At 54.0% G+C, this 7,902-nt stretch overlaps 1 protein-coding gene across 1 annotated transcript in view; it reads left to right on the forward strand.

The window, feature by feature from the left end:
* The first annotated feature begins 817 nt into the window (after positions 1-817).
* LOC113204199 (thrombospondin type-1 domain-containing protein 4) overlaps positions 818-7,902 on the forward strand; it is a 46,609-nt gene continuing 39,524 nt past the window's right edge. The window contains exon 1 of the mRNA XM_052268966.1: positions 818-1,362. Coding sequence (XP_052124926.1) covers positions 1,310-1,362 — 53 coding nt within the window. The 5' untranslated portion in view covers positions 818-1,309. The remainder of the gene's footprint in view (positions 1,363-7,902) is intronic.

Below are 7,902 nucleotides of genomic sequence, written 5' to 3' on the forward strand. Positions count from 1 at the left end.
GGCCCGCTCCAACCCCAACCCCGGCTTATCCTTGGTTCCGACGCTCTCCGCGGCCGCGGCGCCACCGGCATACGCCGCGCGCCGACAGACCTTTTCGACGCGGGGTATCGCTGTCCGCCGTTCTGTCAAACCTTCCCGCCCGCCGCGCCCTGCACGCGATACCACGGCATGCACTCAACGGCACTGCGGGCCAGAAATTAATGTTCGACAATCTGTAAAGCACCCTACTGAGCATCATCTTTATCTCTAATGCCATAAGCGGCCGCGGACATACATCAGCTCGGCTATGACAGCCGTCGTAGATCTGCACCCATGATTTCGACGCCGCAGCCGCCGCCGCCGCCGAGTTTCGCGCGCTGTTAAAGCTCTGCCCCCGGTCAACGGCCCGCGGGACAGACAGACAGACCGACTATCCGACGGTCGGTCACGACTAGTGCAGCCGTCAAATTTGATTCGCCGAAATGGCGCACTTTGTTTTAAGCCTCGCTTCATACCGGCAGTATCGCGACAATCATTTATTGGACAATAAGCACGCCCTAGCTGCCCTCTCCTTCTCTCTCTTTCTCCCGCTCTCTCGGCTGCCCCCCTTGCCCTGTCCCTCTCGGTCTCGGACCGTGCCACACTCTGGCCGGACTGTGCGGAGCTGCGCGACATGCTCCTCTGACCGCGAGGCCGGTCGGCACTAAAACAAACCACGCTGTCGCCGAAAATCTTCCCCTCTCTCTCACACTCACACTCACGCTCCTCCGCGCCCGCCTGCCGGTCGCACACGTGGTGGTGTTGGTGTTGTGTTGATGGCCCGGCCCGCCCCTCTCGGGCCGTCAGTCGCTGCCGAGACGCGGTCGAGACAACACAGTGCCGCTGCGCGCCACGCCGCGCCTCGCCGCGCCCGGGCGCAACACGTCGGCCCTAGCCGCCCAAACGCGAACGCTCGCGGCGCACTATACCCGCCCGCTCTCTTCCTCTCTCGTGTGTGCGTGTGAGAGAGAGACAGAGAGAGAGAGAGGGCGTGACGACACATTGCGGGCTCTGAACGCACCGTTTTACTCGTGCAAAATGTCGGCCGGCGTTTGAAAGCCCCGCTGGATCAAGCTGCAGGCGCGTTTCGAAGGGCCGCCTACAGGGCCAGGAGGACGACGGCCATGACGGCGGCTGGGCGGCCGCCTGCCGGCTCCGTCGCTCCCCTAACGGCGACGGCGGCGTCCTCGAGGGCCGCGGGCCTGGCCCCACACCGCCGGCACCCGGAGCTGCCCTGAGGACCCCGTCAGTGCGGACGACGACGGCGACGGCGGCGCTCCTGCTGCTCAGGATGCGGCTGGATGAGGCGGGGGCGCCCGCGCCCGCCAGCTGGCCGTTGCACAGGTACGCCGAGTGCGGGAGAAATGTAACTGCAAGAGGAAAGCGCGCGCATCTGCGCAGAGTGCTCGTTCGCGGTCATCGTGAAGGGCTCCGCGGTGACGCTGGTTGTGCGTGTTGTGGTCTTTAACGCCCGATAGAGTGTGTGCGTGAGTGACCCCGCGGGCCTGTGTCATATGTCACCGCTCGACAGCCCGCGTCAACATGGCCGTCGCCGCGGCTCCGCGCTCCGAATCAGAGAGATGACTCAATTAATGGGATTGCGGGCCCCGCCCCGCTCGTGTGTCTGTGATTAGCTGATGATTCTGCTCAACGTGAAGGACTCTCTCGACGTAAGCCGTCAGGACCAGGTCACCGACAAAGGTTTGAGGGTCGGAGCGGGTGAAAGAGAGAGAGAGAGTGAGAGGGAGAGAGACAGCGAGAGACAGTCAAAGAGTCATGCCGATGTGCCTTGCGGTGGTGTGGTGCGGTGCGGTGCAGTCTTCGCGCGTCCACCGCAGTGATGATGGTCATCATCATGACCCCGTGTTTAAGTTGTGGCGTAATCTCCGGGATGAGGCGTTAAGTAGTGTGAGTCTTTTTGTAGTGTTCTTTTTATTCCGACTGTTTTGGGGGTCCCTCCTCCTTGCTCGCGGACGGTGAAAGGGTCTCCATGGTGTCTGGCCGCGCGGGGCGGCTCACCGAGCGGCTCACCCCAGAACGGATTGCATTCTTTGGTTTTCGGTCTTACTCTTGCCCTCCGCTTGACCGGCGGCCCGTCGCGCCGCGCGTTAATTTGTTTCCGAGACTCGCGGGCGAGCGGCGGTTATGTGCGTTGTGCGGCGGCGGCCGGTCTCCCCTTTACACTCGCGCGCCACGCCGCCGACCGCACGCGCTGGACATGACTTTAAAGGAATAATGAGGTAAATTGTTAATCTTTTTGAGGGAAACGGGATGGAAAGCGCGAGAGAAACCGACAAAGATCTGGTAATTCGAGTCTTCGGGTATAGAGGCCTGCCGCGGTAAGTCACGTCAAGTCACTTCAGATCACTTTATTACAAGATAATTGGCCAACGACATGGTTGGCCACACAACCTAAGCCGCGCGCTTATTTACTTTCTTTCGGAAGGAGTCCTTGGGAAATACTAATTATTATTCTCTCTTTCTTTCTCGCACCTACCCCGAGATGCGGCCCTCTCTCTCATGTCGTCGCCCTCATGCAGGGCCTCTCTCCGTGTCGCGTCGCCGCGGTGATGTCAGCGCCGGCGCTGATCTCGTAAAACAGAGCTCCATAAAGCCGGCGCTCGCCCCGGCCCGGCCCGGGGCCGCCGCTGCTGCCGTCGGCCTTCACCTTCGCGGTTTTTAACCGCATTATTCACGACCCCCCCGTCGACGCGATGCTTATTTAATAACGGCAAACGGCGTGCGCCGCGCCACAGGCGGCCTGGCGTGGGCGGGCTGTTCAAAAATCGGTTCGAATCCTCACGCGGCGCCGGCCGCAGACTGCAAGCAGGTGGCTGCAGGAGGAGGGACGGGACGCACAGTGGTTCGGCAACCCCCTTTTTGCGGGAAAAACCCTCTCCCGTCCGCGAATCGTGATCAAATCACTTCACACTCGGTGTGATGTCTGTTTGAATGCCTGAAAACTCAAATTTAGCGTCAGGGGTCAAAAGAGAAGATCTGGATGGACCCTATGGCTCCGTATCACAGTGGGACAAAAAGGTCAAAAGTGCGCAAAAAATATTTTTTTGATCGAAATCGGTTTGGATGGCCAAGAACAACATACAACCCGAGCCGATCACGATTTGGACGCACCACGGCCTTTCTAGCAGTGTTTAAAGCATGAAAATGCCCCAAAAAGCCATTTATTGTTAATTTACGCAACTGGCAGAAACCGGCCGGGTTACATTCGGATTCCTCGTGAAAATTTGATCCAGAACCAACAGAAAAATCCGTGGCATTTTCAATAGTCGATTTTTAGACGAATTTTAAAGTGTCACAATGCATGAAAATTACCTAAAATGCAAAATATCTCCAGTTACCCATAGCTCGCAGAAATCAGGTAAGGTGATTTTCGGATTCCTTGTGAAAATTCACTTCAGAAACATTAATAAAAAGCGTGGCAAATTTTGACCGATTTCGACAGGTCGAGACCGATTTTGTCCACTTTTGGCAAGTTTTGACAGGTTTTGACCGACTTAGACAGGTCTCGACACGTCTCGACCGATTTCGACAGGTTTCGACAGGACAGGTCTCGACCGATTTCGACAGGCTTCGAAAGATTTTGACAGGTTTTTGCCAATTTTGACCAAAATATGCACACTTATGCAAGATAGGACTTACTGGAATTTTGCTATAACGAACGAGGTTTCGCACCTTGGGAGCGTCTCTGCGTCCACTCGCAACCACAGAATACAAGCTCAGCACGCCTGAAAACCGCCGCATACCACGTCTGTTGTAAATGGGTCCACTAACTGCGAAGTCAACAATATAGTGCGGACAGCCAGGCCCAGGGGTGTTTTATGCGTACAGTACTAGCTACGGGAAGCTCTGGACGGCCGAAAAGTGAATATGCGCAACTTTGCGCAGGTCCACCGTGTTCCCCACACTTCAAAGCATATGTTCCGCAGTGAGTCGGTGCTGGGTCGCATTGAATGCGATTGAAGCGAGTAAAAAAGGGATGTAAACAGGAAACTTTTAAGAAATTTCACCTAAATTATCGACTTTAAATCGAGTCAGGAGCAGCCACTATAGGTCAGGCGAGTAGTGTTGTGTTAAATACAAACACATTAACTCTGGGGAGCGATAGGGAATGCCTGGGGTTAGTTTAAACCCCGATTCAGAGGCAATTTTAGCTAAGTTTGAAATTGACTAAATTTCTCATTGTTCTATCTTTGCACTGCCATAGCTCCCAAACGAAAGGTCTCAGGTCAAAATCCTCTTAGGACTAGTTACTTTGGACACTTTTGAACCCATTCTGACCACCAATAACCCTATCCGCCATTTAAGAGTTTTTCCCGCAAAAAGGGGGTTGCCGAACCACTGTGGGACGGGGGGCGTCGCGGCGCCGCCGCCGCCGGTCGGCTTGGGTGTTCAGTGTTTGACAGGTTGGACGCCGACGGCGTGGCGCCGGAGCGGCGGCGTCCTCGTTCGCTTTACGGACCATTGTGCTGTTGTCGACGCGGCTATATTTTGACCGATGATGGTTATTCTAATGAGCAAGCCGGGAGGTTTAATGCCCTGCGAAAGAAATCATGTCAAAAAAACAAAAAACAAAAACAACAATATTTAGTTTGCTCTTTTTCCGCGGCGCAGGCGCGCAACTACGGGTGGAACGGGTGTCCACCTGCTCGAGGGCCTCCGTTGTGAAAGGTTTGATTTCGCTCTCGACTCGGACCCATCAAATACCGACGGCGACGGCCACTGAGTGTTTGCCCCGGCCGGCCCCGCCCGCTAGCGGGTACTCCACACGCTCCACTCCCACACAACGAGAGCCTCCAGTCATCCTCGGGTGTTTGGGTGCTGTGTGCACACACCTGCAGCTGTAACTCATATCTCGAGCACGGCCGTGAGCACACACATCACGGCCCTTATCTCCACATCAGTCCGGCGCCGAGGAGAGAGAGGACTCGAGGAGGACCGAGGTGTGACAGCACACGCTCCTCTTCTTCTCGTCGAGAGGGGGGAGGGGGGGAGACCCCGTTCATTCGGACTGCTCCGTCGTGATTGACGTGCCCTGTTCTCGCTCATCGCTGTCCATATATACTACGCTCCTCCGCCAATAACGAAAAATATCAGGAGATGTTTTTGAAAAAAATTATAAAATAGCTAGCCTGGTAGCAGCCCTCTTGGAGGAAACGATTTTGACTGGTCTTTTATGTCGGGCGGGTGTGAATAAAAAATAATAATGGGCTCAAATATTTACTTTTTTATATGTACACCTTTTATCATCATCTCGGCCAGCGGAGACGTCTCCATCCTCTCTCGTGGGGGGAGGAGGGGGGCAAACGGAAGGATGGAGACAGATACCCACACCACTCCCCTCCCCGCCCACGCTCTGGCTCGTTACACGTCACGTTATTGAGAAAAAGCCGCTGTAATTTAAATATCCCGCGCGCGCGCTTCTCGGGACGGCCCGGTGCCATGCGGGTTATTTCAATTGTCTGTCTTCTGCCGTTATAAACTGCTCGCGGTAATAAGCTTGCTCTACTACAAATAACCGTCGCGGTGGGCAGGAAAGCGGTCGAGGCTCAGGAACAATCAATTATTTGGCATTACGTTTTTAATTTTGTTTCCCTTCAGCACACGGACTGCTTTATTCTTTTCTCAACACCTATCGCGTGTGTGTCGCCATCAGATGCACGCATTATTTCGTTTTCCTCGTTTGTGGAGATGAAGAGTGTAAGGTAACCCAGTGGTGCAGCTCCAGAAGGTGTGTGTGTATATGAGAGAGAGAGAGAGAGAGAGAGAGAGAGAGAGAGAGAGAGAGGGGGGGGGGAGTAAGAGAGTGAAACATTCGACCGGTAATAGGGTTCGAGTTATGCGACGAATAAATTAGGCGCGTTATGTTTTATTGACATGCAGCTCGGGTGTAAACAATACCTGTCGTCTGCAGCGGCCCGCCCCTCCACGCCTCGTTGTTTGACATTCCAAGTGCGGCGGCATCCCTATGCAGCAGCGGCTAATTGCAACGTGCAAAAGGCTCCCGCTTTGCGGCGAAGTGTGCTGTTTAACTTCCTTGTCGCCGCTGCTTGTACACGCCAAGTATTTTTCTTACTGCTGTTTTGCCGGAAAGGCCCCGGCTGTTTAGGAACGGCCCGCATTAAACTCATCGGTGGGAAAATAAATAAAAGTAAAACCGAAAACATTTCCCAAGTTTTATCACAGGAAAATGTGTAACACTATGAATCGAGCCACGCTTTTTGTGAGTGTGTCTGTCCTCCAATCAGCGATGTGGTTGTACACTGGGCGGCAGCAAATTATTTATGGTTTCCTAGTAAATAGTTTGGCGCCGCGGAGACCAACGTCTTAATCTATCGTTTTTTTTTTAATTTATATCTAGTGGCCCTCCGAGCGGCCCTCTGGCTCTGTCTGACTGCCCCCTCTGCCCGTGTGTCTGCCCGGCCCGACCTTCAGGCCGCGGATTGTAACTTATGCCGGCGCGTCTGGGCCGGCCAGGCTAGGACTAGGGAATTAAGACCCACAGAACCAAGTGGTACTCGAGGAAGGAGGGGCGCAATTTGAGTATAATCTTGTACTAGATCGGACTAGATCTTTGTATTAAATTTTTCTAGAATTTAACTGGTGTTGCGCCCAGTCTTGAGCGAAAACCAAACCAGCCATAACTATGATTTATTTCAGGAGCGTCCTGTCGGAAGCCTACGTCACAGTATGGGAACCACATGAATTTTCGTTTCCATCCTGACGTTCGAAGTGGGCAGGCGGCAGCACTTTGCATGTATTTCGGCGGAGACAGGCCTGAATTTTCCGCCCTTGGAGGTGCGAAACACCCCGCGGCGGCCGGTGCTCCGTGTGTGGCGTGGCGGCGGCGGGTCCGTCCCGTCGGCCATAAATACCGCCCTAATTCGCGCATTAGCCGCCATGCCACGCCACGCTACGCCACGGCCCGCCTCCAGGAGCTCTCCGGTAGCGGCTCAGGGACTATGGGCCGGCCGGGGCGGCGGTCCCGCCTGAGGCTACCGCTGGAGCTGGAGGCTGAATGCGGCCCGGAAACCATAACGATAAAAATGGGATCAAACGGGTGGTGCGGGCGGACTGTCTCTGCTGCTCCAAATGTCTTGATTACCGCTCGGAGAGGCGTAGAGCATGTGACCAAGCTGTTTCGGTTCACTGTGAAAATTATATTTGTTGATTTACAAAACTTTTGGATGTTTCTTCATTTACGATTAACCTCGTGATTTTAAAAAAAGGATGGTGTAAATATTTAAAAATTAATTTAGGATTGGTAATCGCGAATTTACAACAGACAATTTTTGATCGTCCATCGAAGAATTCCAAGCCGATACGTGGTGTCAATTTTTTATGTAATAATTTACTGTTTAAAATCGGAACTTGAGATCATTTCTAATAGAAAAATTTTCCCGCAAAACCAACAAATCTTTGAACAGTGTAGCAGTAGGAAATAAGGCCAATTAAATGTCTTTTTACCGCTCCTTGATCTGATTTATCAATTACTGAGTAACTATCGCTCCAGAGAGTCCAATGTCGCCGCACTATCGCGCTTTAGCCGACGCTCATCTCTGTGATCTACATAATTGGCTCGTGCTTGTCACGGATGCTGTAGAGCTCCGCGCGGGGGAGGATGCGAGGGATGTGAGGTTAGGCGGAGTCCGATACGCGGAGTGTGTGTTCTAGTCTAGGTCCGCAGCAGACGACCGAATAAGCAAACAAACATTTTGGCGGTCTAACTCTCTTTCTCCTTCTATCCCTCGCTCCCTCCTTCCCCAGCAGGCATTCCGCCAAATGAACACAGAGCGGGGCCTTTTCGGCCTCCAGGGGGCGCATATGTGTCTGACTGCGCGCCCGCTGCTCACGCTCGGCCGCCCC

Source organism: Frankliniella occidentalis, unplaced genomic scaffold, assembly GCF_000697945.3.
Source record: "Frankliniella occidentalis isolate FOCC.00 unplaced genomic scaffold, Focc_3.1 Scaffold4, whole genome shotgun sequence".
NCBI classification, from domain to species: Eukaryota; Metazoa; Arthropoda; class Insecta; order Thysanoptera; family Thripidae; genus Frankliniella; species Frankliniella occidentalis.